This window comes from Pan troglodytes, chromosome 17 (genome assembly GCF_028858775.2).
Source record: "Pan troglodytes isolate AG18354 chromosome 17, NHGRI_mPanTro3-v2.0_pri, whole genome shotgun sequence".
NCBI classification, from domain to species: Eukaryota; Metazoa; Chordata; class Mammalia; order Primates; family Hominidae; genus Pan; species Pan troglodytes.
The window spans coordinates 57125581-57145305 of NC_072415.2; the positions used below are offsets into that span (position 1 = coordinate 57125581).

The 19725-nt window shown below is 41.9% G+C and overlaps 1 protein-coding gene across 10 annotated transcripts in view; it reads left to right on the forward strand.

The window, feature by feature from the left end:
* Positions 1-19725, forward strand: part of KATNAL2 (katanin catalytic subunit A1 like 2) — a 409798-nt gene that overhangs the window by 357747 nt on the left and 32326 nt on the right. For 7 of the 10 annotated variants that reach the window (XM_016933645.4, XM_063796082.1, XM_016933647.4 and 4 more), the window contains 7 exons: positions 3536-3702; positions 5052-5094; positions 8888-9005; positions 10233-10331; positions 13650-13748; positions 13962-14039; positions 17671-17769. In XM_016933645.4, coding sequence (XP_016789134.1) covers positions 3536-3702; positions 5052-5094; positions 8888-9005; positions 10233-10331; positions 13650-13748; positions 13962-14039; positions 17671-17769 — 703 coding nt within the window. The remainder of the gene's footprint in view (positions 1-3535; positions 3703-5051; positions 5095-8887; positions 9006-10232; positions 10332-13649; positions 13749-13961; positions 14040-17670; positions 17770-19725) is intronic. The other 3 variants (XM_016933646.4, XM_063796078.1, XM_063796081.1) reach the window with 1 other exon arrangement.

Below are 19725 nucleotides of genomic sequence, written 5' to 3' on the forward strand. Positions count from 1 at the left end.
TTATTCTCTTAATACCCAACTTGGTTCAGCAAAGGACTTAAAGAAACTGGAATGTGGGCTTGGCCCATTTTACATCAACTTTTGATGGAATCTCAGCTCTATCCAAAGAACCCTGAGTTAAAATACTTCAAGGTGCTTTTCTGAGTGTGTGCAGCACTTGGAGCAGTAGTTATACAGAATATTAATAGGTGTTAAAGAGTTTTGTGGTCAGGTAAGCTTGGCAGATATTGGGTTAAACTAAACTAGGTCCCTCATTTCAGGACTTCTCAGACCATCTAATTTACTATGTGCAATGAGAATATCATACTAAAGTCACAGTATTCAAGGTTTTGCAAATCAATTTGGCCAAAGCTTTTCCAGGGTTTTGTTATTGTGGTTGTTGTTTTGGAGACAGGGTCTCACCTATCATCCAGGCTGGAGTGCAGTTGCCCAATCATGGCTCACTGCAGCCTCAAATTCCTGGGTTCAAGTGATCCTCTCACTTCAACCTCCTGTGTAGCTGAAACTACAGGTGTATGCCACCACACTCAGTTTGTTTATTTATTTATTTACTTATTCATTTATTTTTGGTAAAGATGGAATCTCGCTATGTAGACATAGCTGGCCTTGAACTTGTGGTCTCATGCAATCCTCCCACCTCAGCCTCCCAATTAGCTCAACTGCAGGTGCGTGCTGCCATGGCTACTTTTTGTTTCGTTGTTTTGTTTTGTTTTTTGGTAGAGATGAGATTTATATGTTGCCCAGGCTGGTCTGGGACTCCTGGGCTCAAGCGATCCACCCACCTTGGCTTCCAGAGTGCTGAGATTACTGGCGTGAGCCACCATGCCTGGCCTAAGGAACTCTTTTTTTTTTTTTTTCTCAGACCATCTTTAGAGACGAGTTTTCCACAGATAACTTTGAGAATGCTGTCTTCCTAGATAAGTTGACTCTTATAAAACTTAAACTCACCATGCCAGGTCCCAGCACTGTGAACATAGTAACAGAATCTCAGTAAATGTTATTTGCATAGCCATTGAGGAACTTACTAGAATGTAGATGGGTAGAATAATTAGAAACGAAGACAATGCCATTTTCACAAATTATCCCTGATTTTTTATTACAATGTATTTTTTGTCCCAGAAATTGTATCAGAAAGAAGAACTGTAAAAACAAAAAGATAAAAATAAAAGTCAGATGTAGTTGTTAAGGCCAAGTAGTTTGCTGCTTACAAAGCATGCATTTTTCCTTTCTGCCACGAGATGGCTCTTTGTATCGTGAATCAATGAAAGTTCTACTGGAACTGATCATTTTCCTGAAACCTGCTGGGAAAGGGACAAATGAGTGGACTGTCAAAACGAAAATGAACTATAGGTACTTTTAAGGACATATGAGTGTCAATAAAAGAGATCTGCCTTAATGAAGTTCTACAAATTCAGCAAAGATTACTGTGGATTAAAATAAACAATCAGGGAAAGCTTTGTAGAGAGGGTGACGTGAGCTGGACTTAAAAGATGTATAGAATACGAATAGACCGATGTGATGTAAGGCCATTCCTGGCAGAGGCACAGAGGAAGAAGGGGCACAGCCTAAGTGGAACAATTAAGTAAACAAGAAGACCAGAGTTTGAATGTGTGAGTGAGAATTGGTGACAGCAGACAATGGAGGGTCATGGATGCTGGTTCTTCTATTAATAGTCCTCCATATCCATCTTCTCGGGCTTGGGTAATTTTAGTAGCCTCTGCGTCTCTCTCTTGTGTGTTGTTATTACGGCCCAGTATTGCACACTACTCCTAAAGTCCCGTCCTGTCGCTCTGTTGGTTAAGAATCTCTAGCGGCTCCTCCTGCCAACCACATCGAATTCAAACCTCATTCAAGCTCAGCTCACTTGAGACCAGACGTTCGGGACCAGCCTGGGCAGCACAGCAAGACCCCATCTCTACAAAAAAATAAAATAAAATAAATAGCTGGGCGTGGTGGTGCACGCCTCTAGTCCAAGCTACTTGAAAGGCTGAGGTGGGAGGATTGTTTGAGCCCAGGAGTTCCAGGCTGCAGTGAGCCAAGATTGTGCCACTCCAGCTTAGGTGACAGAACAAGGCCCTGTCTCTAAAAAGAAAAAAAAAAAAGGTTAAAAAAAAGTTTGTAAAAACAGAGGAAATGTTAGTCATTTTCTCTGAGGGGCAGAATTTTCTTTTGATTTACGAGTATTTTCTAGTTTTTTCTTAAGTGAATATGTATTACTCCATACTAAAGTTATTAATAAAAAACTGATTTAGTTTTTCTCTCTGTAAAATGAGAATTAAGACATAGTATAGAAGCATGGTGAGACATGAAAAAGTATAGAAGGTGATTGACTAGAGTCAACTGACTGTGGTTTGCAGCTTCTTTAAAATTAGCTTAGGAGAGATACATACATTTCAAGGTCATTGAAAATAATCATGGCATCTTCTTTTAAGAAAGTTCAGGCTAGGCATAGTGGCTCACACCTGTAATCCCAACACTTTGGAGGCCAAGAAGGGAATCAATCGCTTGAGGCCGGGAGTTTGAAAGCAGCCCGGGCAACATAAGGAGACCTTGTCTGAAAGAAAGAAAGAAAGAAAGAGAAGAGGGCTACTAAAAAAGAAAGTTTTCTCTTTCTACTTTCCTGGATCTAGATTCAAATGAAACAGAAAGAACTCTAACCTGCAGCAGAAATCTGAATCTGGGGTCCTTGGATGAGCTCCTGAAATTGTATGCTAATTTGCACATGTGCACACTTTTCAGGAGAAAATTGTTGGTTTTAAAAGAAGTTAAGAACTAAAATATAAGACCTGGAGAGTCTTTCTTCTTTCAGAGGATTCTGAGACACAGCCCTTGCTTCTAGTGCTAAGGCCACTTATATTGGACAGTTTTACAACTGAACAAGTTAAAAATGACAGTAAGGAACAAAGATCAAGGTACTACTTTTATACAGAAACATTCTGAAGTGCAATGTGTGACTGATTAAAAAATTACCAGAAACAAATAATACATTCCAAGTGGATGTTATCTTATATGAAAGTTCTTTGATGATCTTGATTGGTAGATCTTTGGAATTTCCTTCAGTGCTCGAGACTTGTTAATTTGAATTACTTCAATGATGGCAAATTTGGGTTGAATTTGGGTTTTATCATTTTGCCAAATGTTACCTAAAATGAATACCTGTGAATAAAGAGGTAACCAAGTTTGGGCAGATACCCATTTTAGGCTGCAAATGAGTAAAGACAAATCACAAGATGTTTCTTGGTTGATTTACTTATTTGACTTTTAAGCACTTCCAAAAACATCCTTAACAACGGTGGCATCACCAGGATAAATATGTAACTTTCAAAGGCAACTGCTTTGAAAGATAATAGTTAAATATACTTAACAAATATGGGGCTCTTTACAGGCAAACCTCCTATGCACATACTAGTTTTCATCTAATGTGCTATATATAGGCTTACTTTTTGTATTGCATCCCTTTAGACTTGTAATGCCTGTTAGCCATTATTCTTTTCACCTCAGTTAATTTCTTCTTTTTCTTCTGTGAAACTGCCAGGTATATCGATACAGCAAATGCTTTGGAGCAAGAAACTAAACTGGGGTTACGACGCTTTGAAGTTTGTGACAACATTGATCTTGAAACTATTTTGATGGAATATGAGAGTTATTATTTTGTAAAATTTCAGAAATACCCCAAAATTGTCAAAAAGTCATCAGACACAGGTACATGCCTATTTTCTAGACATAAGGCTTTGTCTCATCTGTAAGATTAGTGTTTCTTTCTCATCTTATTCCCAGATAGATGGAGACCCTCACCCTGCACCAAAGGAGTAGGCCAGGAGGACTGTGTAGCCATTCTCATATCCAGCACAGACAACTGAAATATGATTACCTGGACACTGACATCCCTTTAGGCACTTTGGCATTTGTTTGAGAAAATGTGTTTTCAGGCAATGAAAGCAAAACCCCAGTGTATCATAGGTACTTTTCAGATGATTAGCATTACTTTAATTTCTTTAGAGATGAAAAGAACTGTTGGAAGAGGATAAATGACAGAAGACTTTTTTTGTTTTTAGGAGACCTATTATCTGTCTTGAAAATAACTACAAAAATGAGTATTGGGGAAGCTAATAGCTCATGTATAGATAATGAAAAGCTTTTGAAAGCCATCAATCCAGATAATGATCAATATAATATAAAAACCCAGTATAGGTTAGCAGTCAACAAGGCTGGCTGGAGGAAAGATCTAAAGTGGGGGCCCTGTGCTTTGTAGTAACATTGACTGAGAAGTCTGTAAGTGGGGGAAGTAATTATAAACCAAGGGAGATCATTGTCCTGTTTACAAGCCACTTGTTAAGCCACAGACTTTAACATTTCATGTAGGGACCGGGAAACCAAGAGGAACATCAATTTAAAATAGCCAGGGCCAGATCTCAGAGCTAGAAAAGGTCAAAGAGGTATTTTATCTGAGCTCCCTTCCAATGCAGCATTCAGAGCTTGACTTCCTTGGCAAGTGGTTAGATGTGGGCCTTGAAGAGACAGCCCAGACTCCTAAACACAGGGTGATCAGCACTGTTAGTGACATGATCTCACTTCCAGATGGCTAGTTCCCATCTAGCATGATACCCAAATTCTCCTATGATATTGGACACATTATTTTTATTTTAACTAGCAGAGTATGACTTCAGTGTTCCCTGCCAGATTCGTGCAATCATCCTGGTGTCCCATGTAATGCAGCAAAATGGTGTCAAGTTCATGAAAGCGTAATGAAATGGTAGCTGTAAAGCTAGCCTATATTGGAGTTGCCACCAGGTCCACAGTCTCTGACATGTTTAATATCTGAGCCCTTTGCAATCTTCCTCTGTGAGGAGATGCTGGAGAAGCTCAGGCCTCTTTCTCTTCGCTGGTAATTTCAGTTCTCTCTAGATGAGAATAGTTTAAAATCTCTAGATTCCAATTGGTTAAAATCCAAATTTTAAGAACAATGCAAAAAGGGGAAACATACCTGAAAAAAATCACTCTGTCACTCTTAAAATTATTTTCTTTCCCTCCCAATGTCTGTTTTGTCACAGCAGAAAATAATTTACCGCAAAGAAGTGGAGGGAAGACCAGAAGGTAAAGTGAATGGTAATTCTTCTTAATCGACTCGGCTTGAGGAGCTTGTGGAATCCCTTTCCAGAAGCTTTATCATCACAGCTCTGTGACTGTCTCCCAGCAATACTGACTGCAGTCATGTGACCTGGCCCAGCCCAGGACTTCTCTCATTACAGCTGCCCCAGATTTGGGCCAATGTCCGTCTACTCTCCTGGTTTTACTGTAAATAAGTATATCCTGTGATGCTCTGTCTTTCCAGGCCACGTGGTATGAAAAGTCTTAACCTCAAAGGTTAAAAGACCCAGGTTCAACTCCTGGCTCTGCTATTTACAAGCATGGAGCAAGTTTTGGACACATAGTGAGTTCCTGGCACACAGTGAGCACCCAAGATATAGTATTTTCCCTCTTTTCATCATTTAGTTAATTTCAAGCACTCCCAGATCAGATGTCCTGACCTGTCTGAAGATCAACAATGAGCCAGGAGGTGTGAGCTCACGCTTCTGGCTTCGCCAGTCCTGACCTGTGGGGACCCATTCTTCTCTTGCTTTTCCCTCCTGTTCACAGCTCATCTTGCATTCCTTTCTCCAGCTTCTCAAGTCCAAATCTCATTTGGGGCTTGTAGCCTCTGATGGGAGCCCCTCTGTCTCTGGACCTTTTTGGGTGCACATATTCTCTCACAAGGCCCCCTACTCTTGCCAGTGTCCTTCCCATTCCTCTCGCCCCACTCCCATAGACCCCTCCACTGTCAGAGCTGTTCAGAAATACCCAGGGGAACAAGGGTGCTGCTGCCGGCTGCCAGTGAGGGCCAGCTCTGGGGCATCGCAACCTGTGGGCTGTTGCTATTACAGTAGGGCCTAAACCTCATGGAAAGACACAGCCATCCAAGCAGTCAACAAAGTGTTCAAAATCTTAAAATGCTCTTGGAAAAAGAAAAGTTAGATTGTAATCACATGCAACTTATTAGGCCCCCAAGAGGTATGGATTCTGTTATGCCCCCGCTACATTTCCCACCCCTGCGACTCCAGTTCCCTTGTTCCAGCCTCAGAAGGAAGGGCCTAGGACACTTTACAGGGCTGGTGGGCACAGCTTGCAAAAATGTCTGTGGAGCCCACGCACGCTCCACGATCCTACTTGTCATAATACTTGGCCTCGGGCTACCTTTGCTTTGTGCTATTCTGCAGGAAGAGTTTTATCGCTTTGACAAAAGTGTTATTCTTTTATTTATAGTTTCCACAAAGCTAGTCAGACTCTGGGTAATAAATGATAACTGCTTGTGCATAGAAATCATGAGGAGCGTTTGCAGCCAGCTTCGGAAGGCTTTTGGATTCTATTTTTCTGGAACCTTCTCAGCATTCTTCCCTGGCAAATGCTCTGTGAGTGAATGGTGTCAGAGTGCTTTGTTCCCCTTAGGGAAGGAGCACCGTGGCACATTTGACAGTGTGGGGGCTCCTCAGCTGCTCTCTGAGTAGATGTTTGTATGTGGCAAGTGTAAAAGTTAAATAGCAAATGGTTAGAATCAGGAGGAATAACTAGGAAAGTAATGAATGGTGTTTCTGCGGACAATTTATACTCAAATATAGTTACTAAAATGAGACATGTCATGAGACTGGCTATTAGCAAATCAAAGTGTCTTTTCCTAATCTTGGAAAAGATTTATAATCCCCACTTAAAGATTTGCTGATGAACCAAAGGAGGAAAGGTTATCTAATGTGATGGATGACAGAAATGGGATCCCAAAAGATCTTGGCAATTCCGGAGATGGGTTCAAAGTAACAAGACGAAATTTAATAAAATAAGGTTTAAGCTCTAACAAGAGTTACAACAAATAGCTCCTCCATTACAAAATCAGAGACCTGGAAATCTCAGTTTACCTGGGCCAACAGTGTGACATGAGTGCTACTGTGGTCCCAGCCCCATCAATAGAAATACAGTGTCTAAAAAGTAGGAGGTCACACTATTCTGGAAGGTGACCAGTATGAGGAACAATCTGGGAGCCAGGTAACTTTAGAAATGACTAGAGCAACTGCAGATGTTGAGCTTGAACAGATGGCTGGTGGAGGGGCACTCCTTAGAACATTGCAGGAACAGGCTTCAGTTCACCCTCTAAAGGGCGATTGGGCCTTTTCTGCCAAATTCCACAGGGTGCACCTAGGACTAATGGTTAAAGTCAAAGCAGAGTGAATTTGGTTCCATGTTCAGAAGAATTTTACAATCCCCAGAACCAATTTAAAATAAATTGCATTGCTTTGTACATTAGTGCTCTTGTATTTTGGTCTTGTTAAAGCAGATCTTGGGGATCAGTTGCATCCAATGGGAAATCAAAGTGGGAATATAGAATCCCTGTTTCCTGCCAGCTCCACAAGGATGGTGAGGCAAGTTTAAATACAGACACACACACACAAACACATAAACACACACATACACTTCCACACACACGTATATAACTTCTCTTGAGTCAACACTATTAATATAAGTTTGCATTTGTAAAATGCTTGGTTTTCATTTCATAGATATTTTATTTTTGTGCCAGCAAAAGGGTGGAGAAAGACATTCTTATTCCTAGTTTAAAGATAGAAAAAAAAAAACCCAAGAACTGTTAGTGTCCACTTCTCATGACGCTCTCCCCAGTGAGACCAACACTCACAGATGTGTCACCATGTGGACATTGGTGGTGTTATCGACATGTGTGGTCTTGCTGGCCAAATAGCTGTGCATTTATATTAGACATGAACATTTATTATCCCCATGAAGAAAGGAAGTTGAAATAGCAGCTCTCTGAGATCACTCTGAACATGGGGAGACTTGCTTCTAACGAACCTTCTGCAAATGCATCTCACATATAGGGACAAAAGTGCTAAGAGAATTAAGCAACAATGTGGGAGTTCATATTCTGCCCCCACAAGCTAGTCCTGTCTCTCTCTGCATGGCATCTTCTACAGAAAAATATGGATATTCCAATACTGAATTTTATATCTAATTATGAGGATGTAGTGAAAAAAGTGATTTGATCTTTCTATGGATATATAACATATATACAGTCATACCACATATATAACTATGTATACAGTAAATGCGTATACTCTTGTAACCACAGTTACAGCCACCGGCAAGCTACCTTTGCCCCTTCTCAGTCAAATTCTCTCCATCTCCATCAGAGTTAGCTACTCTTCTGACTTCCAGCCCCATCAGTTTGTTTTGTCTGAAGTAAACAACTGTTGATGAAAATTTGTTTGGCAAATATGATTGGTCTGGGACAACATTGATGAAGGGAAGTTTGTTTTCCTTCTGCAATCCCCTTTTGATGTTTATTACTCATAACATGCTGAGAGGTATTTTAAGTAGGCAGGGTATATCCAGGACACTGGATTAAAACCATGGGCCAATCCCTGGATTTCCTACTGTTTCTTAGTTTGAATGGGAGGACTCCTTTCTCTCACACACCTTTCTCCTGGTCTAATACTCCTTTTAAGGAAGGTGGAAGGAACAATGGAAGAATGCTTGTAAAGTAATGTATTCTTAAGAACTAAAGCTATTTGCAGAAGGGCCAAAGCTATGTAGTGTGAAAGGGAAATGAAGAGGGTGAGTTGGGGGGCTCCAGGAGGCAATCTTAGAAGAACCCAGTGAGTAGCCTGGAGGGTGTTAGGGCCAGGATGGACCTGGTGGGTGGATCGCATAGGTGGAAGGGCCCTATAGTTGCCACCTGCATATCTTTCAATAGCTTTCTTAAATGTGCTATTCTTAAGAATAGTTGTTAAAGTACCTCAAATTAAGTGGCTAGAATAATTTCTTCCAAGGTCTTTGTTCCCTCCCTTAGGATGATGAACGACAGTTGTCAAAATCTTCCCAAGATCAATCAGCAGAGGCCCCGGTCCAAAACCACAGCGAGGAAGACAGGGGACACCAAATCTCTCAATAAGGAGCATCCTAATCAGGTCAGGATGGCTTGGCTTGACTTTGTGAACAGCACACTTGGCTGAAAAATAGCCCTATGAAAAAGGTCACATTTATTTATTTTTTGAGGACCTACACTTTTAAAATTGCTGTGTGATCTAATTGAATTTTAGGTTTTCTTCCAGTACACTGGACTAAAACCATGGACATATCCCTAGATTTCCTAATGTTTCTTAACTTGAGTGGGAGGACTTTTTTCTGCTCCAAGTTTTTCCCCTGGTCTGGGTGCTGGGTGATTGGCCAGGGTGGGGCCAGGGCCCAGTCAGAGCAGGAAGGCCTGGTTGCTGTGGAGCTTGATCCTCCCATCTGAGGTAACTGTTACCTGAGGTAACTATTACCTGAGGTAACTGAGCTAACCAAGATGGCAGGTCTTCCCATCCCAGAGCACATTGCTAGGTTCCTAAGTGTAGGCCAGGCATAGCCTACACTACACTTCAGGTGTGGCTGGGTCTCAAGGTCTCCTGTTGGGCTCCTCCAAATCGCACATGGTCAGCCCTCACCCCAGACCTTCATGCTGGACTTCCTGGGGGCCAAGAAGGGCAGCAAGGAGAGAATCCAGCAGGTGAGTGAAGTCAATGGCTCCTGACTCAGGAGGCTCATGTCCAGAACCTTCTTAGTTAGGACAAAACATCCCAGGTTTCAAAGGAAAAGAGGACCAATGGAAACTGAGAAAAGGAATTAAAAAAATTAATGTCAAATAATGGAAAGGTATAATCACAATATCCGATTGGTCAAAAGGATTCTCTCCCCCTCAAGGAGGTCCTACGGTTCTGGCCGCTGCAGCCTGACTCAGGTGGAAGAGAGGTGAAGGTGGGGCAAGATGAGTCCCATGGGAGGCTGGTTGACTCTGCCATATCTCCAAACTCAGCCACTCCTGGCCAAAAACACCCCTGATCACAGGAGAAAAGACGAGCCAGTGAATGGGGATGGGTTGAGGCACAACTGTTTGAAGCACATTGGAAAAGCTGCTTGGGGCCCATGGGGCCTGGCATCTTCTCAGTCTTCCAGGGACAACTCTTTCCACATAGTGCAGGCAGACAGCTAACTCATCTTCCTGGGTCTGCACAAATGTGGCTAAGCTACCTGTGCACGTCGCGTTCACAGAATTGCTACCCAGCATCGGACTTTGCTTGATAGAGTAGGCAGGTACATCCAGCAACTCTCCATGGCTGCTCACGGCCGATGTGTCCTTGTCTCTCTTTCTTCAGGAGGTAGTTGATAACACTCGCCTGGAAAGTGCCAACTTCGGCCTACATATATCAAGAATCCGTAAAGACAGTGGAGAGGAAAATGCCCACCCACGAAGAGTAAGTGAAACTCATGAACCTAACACTGAAAGTGGTAATTTCTTTTTCCTTTTAAACATGAAAACAAAAAACATTATTTTTGTCAAACAGGAAAGTTAAGATGCGATTTTTGAAGGTTGGCTGTGAGGTAAATGGAGAAGAGCGTCAGAAAATGGGTTCTTCTTTGGAATCTCCTTTCTGAATGAATGGGCTGGCATGAACTGCCCCATCTCTAAGGAACTAAGTTTCCACATTTGTAAATTGAGGGGCTTGGAAGAGATTGTCTCTAGTGTTCCCATCAGCTTAAAAATTCTGTAGTAACAATGACAAACATTGGCATGATCATCCTGCATCGTTCTCATCATTTTTTTTTTTTTTAAGAGACAGGGTCTTGCTCTGTCACCCAGGCTGGAGTATAATGGTGCAATCATGGCTCACTGCAGCCTCAAACTCCTGGGCTCAAAGAATCCTCTTGCCTCAGCTTCCCAAGTAGCTAGGACTACAGGCATGCACCACAACATCCAGCTAATTTTTTTCATTTTTCTAGAGATGGGGTCTCACTATGTTGCCCAGGCTGGTTTCAAACTTCTAGCCTCAAGCAATCCTCCTGTCTGGGCTTCCCAAAGCGCTAGGACATCTGCGTTATTTAGTGAGTTGGAAACGCATACTCATTCTGCTCTGTCCTGTCAGTGGCATTTGATTAGTGGTGTCACCTTTCTCCTTGGAGGGATGGCTCCTGGTCTAAATGGAATTTCATGTGGACCATGAAACATCAGTTGATACAGGGTTGATTTTGTCCTTGATAGATATTTTTACCTTTTTCATAATGAATCTCATGTCTGGATTTCTAAATAATAATGTCTTAAGCAGAAAAGACCCAGATTGAGTGGATGTAGTCAAAAGGTAGATTAAAACATGCAATTTGGAAATGAATTGCACCATATTGCTCTTGGTCATACTCTCCAAGGTTGTAGTTCTTTAAGCTTCTTCTTTCTTCAGCCAAGTGCTCAAACCTCTGGAGTGCTGACTTAGTTCTGGCCAGCTCTTAGAAAAACTGAACTCTGTGTGTGTGAATTTGGAGGGGTGACTGGAGCATCTCCCTGAAAATCAAGAGCAGTGACCTCACTGGCCTGAACTGATTCCCTTTAAGGGCCTCACTTACATGGTAATTGCTGAAGATGATACCATGGGAATCAACACCTCCCTTCGAAAAATGTCTCCTTGTTCACCTTCACTGCTTCTATTGTGTTTTCAGTCACCTTTGCCTAGCTATTTTGTGGCATCAGTTTCTCTTGTGAATGCCTCACATTGAAATGAATGGATGTTTTTGATTGGGTCACAAGGAAGGGACCATTTAACCCAGCACTTAACCTTTGAAATAGTCTGACTATAAATCCTCTTACCAGCAGAAATGTCCTCAAAGGCACAATGTAGATGGCTTTCTCCCTAGCATTTCATATGTCCATAGGTTGTATGAGGGTATATGGCCTGGGGCCAATCTCAGAAAACCCCAGGTCTGTCATTTCTATGTTAGTACCTGTGTTTGTCTGTTTTGCATTGCTATAAAGGAATACCTGAGGCTGAGTAGTTTATAAAGAAAAGAGATTTATTTGACTCATACTTCTATATGACACTGGGATCTGCTCAGCTTCTGGTGAGGCCTCAGGAAGCTTTTACTCATGGCGGAAGGCAAGGGGACCTGGCATGTCACATGGCAAGAGAGGGAACAAGAAGGGAGGGAGATGACCTGCTCTTATAAACAACCAGGTCCCTCGTGAACTAATAGAGTGAGAACTCACTCATTACAGTGGTGAGAGCACCAAGCCTTTCATGAGAGTTCCTCCCCAATGACCCAAACACCTCCCACCAGGCCCACCTCCAACACTGGGGATCACATTTCAATATGAGATTTGGAGGGGGCACACATCCTTACTACATCAGAATCCAAGCTTTAGGATACCCTCCCTGCAAATTTAGTAGGTATGTTGTTCTTGAGGGCGTAGGCTTCAGAGTCAGCCTGTCTAGATTCAAAACCTGGCTCAGATGCTCCCCCACTATGTAACTTTGGGCATGTTGGTTAAGTTGTTTTATAATTTATCCAAGCCTCATTTCACTCATCTGTAAAATGGAAATAATCATAGCATCCCCTTTAAGTCTCATGATGAAAGGAGAGCCTTGGTGCAGTGCCTAGCACATAGTAAACACTCCATAAATGTTAACTATTATTATTATTTTTTTTTTTTTGGTGCATCCTTGCTTTTTCCTTCCTACCTCTAGGGGGGACAGGGTGATATTGGAAGGATCATGGGTTGGGAGAGAGACTAAGTGGGTTTAAATCCTGGCCTTAAGCCATTTATTAGCTGTGTGGCCCTGGGCAAATTACTTAACCTCTCTGGACTTACTCCCACATCTATGAAGCCAGGATGTCACTCCTGACTACCAGAAGTGTTATAAGAATTAGAAGTAGGCTGGGTATGCTGGTTCGCACCTGTAATCCCAGCCCTTTGGGAGGCTAAGGTGGGAGTATAACTGAAGGTCAGGAGTTGGGAGACCAGCCTGGGCAACATAAAGAGACCCCACTTCTGCAAAAAAAATTTTTTTAATTAGCCAAAAGTAGTGGCGCACATATGTAGTCCCAGCTCTTTGGGAGGCTGAAGTGGGAGGATCCCTTGAGCCCAGAAGTTTAAGGCTGCGGTGAGCTATGATTACGCCACTGCATAACAGAGTGAGATCCTGCCTGTCTCTTAAAGGAAAAAAAAAAAGGATTAGAAATAATCCTCACAGGATATGGAGAAAAGGGAACTCATACATTGTTGGTGGAAATTAAATTAATTACACTTATACCCAATAAATTTATACAAATTATATACAAAAATAACAAAAAAGAAATAGTTCTCACAAAGAACCTTTCACACTTATTTTGTACCCAGCACTCTATTGAGTGGTGAACGTGTATCACAATCCATAGACAGGAACTCTCATTACTGTTCTGCCAATGAGTTCTTTCTGCATGTGTAATATTTTAAGAGGATAAGACCATACAGGGGAAGTCAACATATAAGGGAGGAAGCAGATGGTCTGTGTCAGGAACTGAGAAATACTCATGAATTTTTATTCAAATCCACTTCATTCTGGAAAATGTACTTACAATTTTTTAAGGTGCTCCAACTTGAGGAAATCATCACGTTTAATACTAGTGCTGGTTCTTTTTAAAGCTTAACTTGAAGTTTGCCCTATATACCAGGGTCTATAAATGTGTCTTGGTTTAATGAAACTGAGTTATTAAGAAGAGTCTTCTCTTATGTTCTCATGGCATAAATAACCATTCCTCCCTTTCAGGGCCAAATCATTGACTTCCAAGGGCTGCTCACAGATGCCATCAAGGGAGCAACCAGTGAACTTGCCTTGAACACCTTCGACCATAATCCAGACCCCTCAGTAAGTGGCGAAGATGTGACATTCATCTTTCAAATTGCCAACATCCAGATGAACTCTGGAAATATAATTTTGAGTACAGTGAAACCTTGAGATCAAGTTAAAGGCCATAGCCACCTGCCATCGTTTGTTTCACCAAGACCTGTGCATGCCCGGGGTTTCTTCCTAAATTATGAAGCAATATTGTAATGTGAGCCTTTCCGCTCCTCTCATCAGGAACGACTGCTGAAACCTCTGAGTGCATTTATTGGCATGAACAGTGAGATGCGAGAATTGGCAGCCATGGTGAGCCGGGTAAGATCTGATATTCAATTCACAAATTTACAGAGGCAGGCTGGGGCTTCTGGAGCTTTGTGGGCTGCTTCTTTTATTAATAACAATAAATATGATCATTTATTTATAAAGTGCCCCCACTTGCGCAGGCACTCATATTGTTTAGAGGCACAATAATGCATGATAAATAAATTATAGAGTCATAAAATTACAATATAAAAACCCCACCATCTCATGATAGAGGCCAAGAAAACCAAGAGAGAAAAAGACTTAGGAATGAAGGGACAGGTGAAAGGTTTTATAGCAGAGCCAAGAGTCAAGGAAAGAAAGCCTCTTAAAGAAGAAAAGAGTATGTCTGCATCTGGTTTAAAAAGTCAGAGCCTAGAAATAGAGAGGTCGGGAGTCTGATGATATCATCATTGAAAATCTCCATGAAAAACACAATTAGCAGGAAAGACTACCATCCAGACTACGGACTTTTCCAGCTTGCACTGTGGAACCAGAAGGCAGTGAAGAACAGGCTTTGGAATTAGCTGACCTGCCTTTGATTTCTAGATCCTTCTCTTGCTAGCTGTGTGACTTTGGGCAAGTTCCTGGGAAATAAAATAGATTCCTGAGTTATAGGGTATTTTTCTAATTTCTATTGCTTCATATTTAATTGAAGACTGAAACCTAGGCAGGCTCAGAGGGGGGTTTAAAGTGATCCCCAAAATTCACAGCTCCTCTGAGAAGCTAAGGGCTCCTGAGCTGTCTCTGTTCAGCTCAGCAGTTGTTTCCTGTATGCCTCTTGTGTGTCAGGTGTGTGCTGTGGGCTGGAGACACAAATGTGAACGAGTCAGAGCATAGTCCTTGCCCTCAAGAGTTTCTCATCCCAGGGACAAGGTGCACTTTGAGAGCATGAAGGAGGGAGGGGTGGGGAAAGTGTTAGGAAAGAAGACAGGAAATCACTAAGGGAAAAAGTGGAAGAGGGAGGCTAGGAGCTGTTCTGGGCATAGGCACTTCCATGAGAAATTGCAGTTTGTGCACATGTCCCGTGGGCCACCTAAGAAGCAGGGAGTGGTGGGGAACGGGTGGAGAGAGGCAGGGTTCCTGAGGAAGGGTGCTGTGAGCAGTACCCAGGGCTGAGAACACACCTATAGAAGAGGGGACCTTAGAAAGGTGCCCGTCGGAGGATGGGATCATCCCATGTGCTTGTGGATGGCTTGTTCTATGACAGTGAGATGAATGAATAGCAAAGAAAAGGAGATGGGGAGACCATCTATGAGGTTTTTACCAGTGAGAGGGGATGAGGGACTGAGCCAGGCTGCAGTAACCCCAAATTAATAGTCTCATTACCATTTTTGCAAAAGGGTAACATGACTATGAGGATAGAACTATAGAGTGGAAATGGCCTGAGATGATTCCATCTGGAATCCTTTCTATAGTAGCATAGGAGGTAGAAACCCTGCTCCTGCTTGAATGCTTACAGTGATGGAGAGCTCACCACCTCATGAGGTAGTCCTGTTGAGTTCTGACTGTTAACTTTGGATTGATATAAGGAGAAACTGTCAGTTGGGAAATTAAACATTACCTTGTGGAACTCAACTCTAGAAGAGGTCAAGAAATACTGCTGTTATCTATGGATGCTTTTAATACCTAGGTAAATGAATCTTCCTTGTGTGCCGAGATTTCACTAAGAAAGGACGGTAATAAGAATGTGAGTGGCTGGTGGGCCTGCATGTAGATCCAGGCTCTATAGACAGAATAAGGAAGACTGAGTCCTTTCTCTACCCTTCAATCCAAGAATGGATTGTAAATATCATGCATGACCAAAGTACTTTTATAAATACTTTCTCTAGACCAGATGCAGTGGCTCACACCTACAATCCTAGCACTTTGGGAGACTGAGGTGGGTAGATCACTTGAGGCCAGGGGTTTGAGACCAGCCTGGCCAACATGGCAAAAACCCATCTCTACTGAAAATACAAAACATTAGCCAGGAGTTGGAGACCAGCCTGGGCAACATAACGAGACCCCATTTCTAGAGAGCATTAGCTGGTATATGTGGGTTTCCCAAGATCGACTGTGGGACTTGAGTATGCACAGATTTTGGTATGGGGGAGAGTGTCAGGGGGGAACAGGGAGAGGTTCTGGAACCAATCTCTTCCATATGCCCAGAGACCATTTCTAGAGACCCCATTAGCTGGGCATGGTGGCATGTGCTGGTAGTCCTAGCTACCTGGGAGGCTGAGGCATGAGAATCACTTGAACCTGGGAGGCGGAGGTTGCTGCGCTGTAGCCTAGGTGACAGAGTGAGACTCCATCTCAGAAAAAACAAACAAACAAACAAACAAGAACTTTCTCTAATAAAAGTGAAAGTTGGCTGGGTGCAGTGGCTCACACCTGTAATCTCAGCACTTTGGGAGGCCGAGGCAGAAGGATCACTTCTGTCCAGGAGTTTGAGACTGGGCAACATAGTGAGACTCTGTGTCTACAAAAAATGAAAAAAATAGCTGGGCATGGTGTGTGCCTCCTTGGGAGGCTGAGGTGGGAGGATTGCTTGAGCCCAGGAGGTTGAGGCTGCAGTGAGTGGTGATCATGCCACTGCCCTCCAGCCTGGGCTACAGAGCGAGACCCAGTTTGAAGAAAAATTAAAAATAAATAAAAATTTAAAAAATTAAAAAAAAATTTAAAAAAAATAAAAATGAACCTCCTATGGTGGAGGGAACTGGATGGGTGGGGAGCAGGAGTAGCACAAACATCTCACCAGCATTTAAAAAATGTATTTATATTTTTGGTCCATGTGCATATACTACTTATTAAAAATTATATAAATATAATAATTAGTTTCAGATTTTTTCTGTAGTCACTCAGAATGACTTTGGAAAGAAGGCTTTTCGGGCTTTTTTGATGAAACACTCTAGATATTCAGTTTGCCTGAAACAACTCCTACTGAGAAAGGCCCCTTAGTGACTGCTCTGAGGCATCTGGTGAAATTGAAGTTTGGAAACTGTAAATTAGTTATCAGTAAAAGCTACCTTAATTGATTACCCTAGATGGTTGCTACAGGGCTCTTCTATAAGAGGAGAAAAACTGCGCTTGCGCTCGGTTGTCAGCTTCCTTGAATTCTGTAGAAGCAATTGCTCCTGCTGGAAGTAGGGAATGATCGCTAGCGAAAAAAGAGAAATTGGTTTCAGAGGAGCATTATCTCCTTTATGCAACAAATTAAGAAAGTGTTTGTGAGATCAAGGAACAAGAGCAAGGCCAGGCACTGGCTAGGAACTATGTTTCACAGTAAAACCTAATGTAAGTTGAAGGCATATTCTGTAGCTTCTTTAATTATGGTTATAAATCAGCATGGTTTGCTATTGACTGAAAACAGGTAGAGTCTGTTGTTAGGAGATTTTTTTTTCTCTCTGAAAAGTACCATAATGTGTTATCAATGTCTTCTTCAGGGAAAATCATTGAATATTTTCATGGCATACCTTTGGTGAACTAACCCAAAATTACAATGTATATATGTGTGTTTATATATATATATATAAAATATGAACAGTTTTTATCACCAGCACTTTATATCCTATTGTAAGTCAAGTATTCTGCTGCTCCCAAGTTTATTACAGCTGTAGAGGAAAACATCAGTTTTAAAAAAATGATCAAATGTGCATTGCAGGACATTTATCTCCATAATCCAAACATAAAGTGGAATGACATTATTGGACTTGATGCAGCCAAGCAGTTAGTCAAAGAAGCTGTTGTGTATCCTATAAGGGTAAGGACGGGAAGCCTCTTGGGGGTTATTTCTGTTCACTATCCATTGGACAAGCTGTATGTCACACAACTATCAGGAAGGGAAGGGTAGGATGATTTTCTGTCCACACGTTAACTTTTTGCTTGTGTCACAGCACTTTCTCAACCCTGGAGCACCAAAGCCTGGTCCATTCTAGATCATTTAAAATCATATTACATATTAGTTCAAGACAGGTGTCTGAGCTAAGTGAAACTTTAAAATCTAAGACCATAGTATACATGATTTGTCAGATTGATTCAAATTAGCCTGCTCCCTTAAAAATATTCTTATTGTTGTAGAAATACCTCTGGTAGGGGAGAATCTCTCACTTTGTTTCCACAGATCCTTCCTTTACACCCCTGCCCCCCTGACCTACCCTCCCCAGGATCATCTGCGGCTTTGCTTCTGGCTGGTTGTGAAGACTGGACAGCCCCTTCCAGGGCAGTGACCAGCAAAGCCAGCCTGTTGTGCTCATTACTTATTACTGACAAATCTCTGTGCAGTTCACAAACTGGGTAGAAAAATAGAAAAACAATACTCTCCATGTTTGATTTACAAATGGGGTAATGAGGAGATAAGTGATAACTTAGCTTTTGTTGTATAACAGACCACCCCACAACTTAGTGCCTTAAGACAACAATTTATTTGTTTGTAATTCCGTGGGTAGGCAGTTGGAGCTGGGCTCAGCTGGGCTGGCTCATCTCTTTTCCACGTGGTATTCTTGGCTGAGCTCAATCACAGGTCTGAGCCATCAGCCAGAGTAGCTGGAAAAGATGGAGAGACTGAAAAGGCTGGGACAAGCAGTACGGCCAAGGTGTCTCTCCATGTGGCCTCTCATCCTCTAGCAGGAAAGTCCAGTCCTGCTCACATGGTGGCAGCGGGTTCCCAGAAAGAGGCAAGAAAGGGAAAGTTCTAATTCACAAGCATCTTTCATGCCTCTTATATTCTTTTGCTAGTCTTATATTTTCAAGTCTCTTACATTTGCTAATGTCCCACTGGCCAAAGTCACAAGGCCAGGCCCAGATTCAAATGTTGGAGAAATAGGCTCCATTTCTTGAGGAAAGGAGCTACAAATAATTTGTGACCATTTTCTGTAATCTCCTGCTGTTAGGATTATGAATTTATTTTATTGAATAACCTATTTAGTCTTAAACCACTGAGCCCATGTGGCCCCTGATTTTTGGATGCTTTCCTCTAAGGAGACAAAAATCAATACATTTGGATTCTCTTTTCCCCCTCTTTCTTTCTGTGTTCACACTTAGGGGTAAGAAATACACTAGTGTTCAGAATTAATAGAAATTTACTCACCTTTTCCTCTAAATGGAACTATAAAACTTTTAAAAAGGATAGAACATCTCACTGAAATTCCCTGGATTTGTTGTCCCCATGGCATTACAAGCTCCATATGTGTGGAGATTTGACATCAGGATTAGCATGAAACTAATAGCTAGTTGTAATTTTACTAATATTCCTTGCCACACCCTCTCCCCCATTCTCTACCAACCCTTGCCACCCACATTCCCCAGATTGTTTGAATTTGAACTAATAGGAGAGACTTCCTGAAGGCTACGCATGTCCTGTTCAGCGTTGGTGTCTCTTAATGCGTTTGCCCCTGAATATTCCCAACTTCCAAAACAAGTTTCACCGTAGCTCTGTACTTTATTCGAATAAACCTTTACTAATTGGTTCTAGTATGTATTTTAAAGTTCATACCTGCTTTACAACATTCAAAAGATTGCCAAATGCTCTCCATATAGAAGTCTGGGGAAAACGATGTTATGCATGTAAGAAATAACTGTTTAACGGAGAGGAAGAAATACCTACATATACCTTTCCTTCCAAAAAAATTGGTCTTTTAAAAAGCCACAAAAATTGTCAGGCATTCTAATCAAGCGTGAAAATAAAATTGGGATGAATAAGATCTGTTTATTTCGGTCA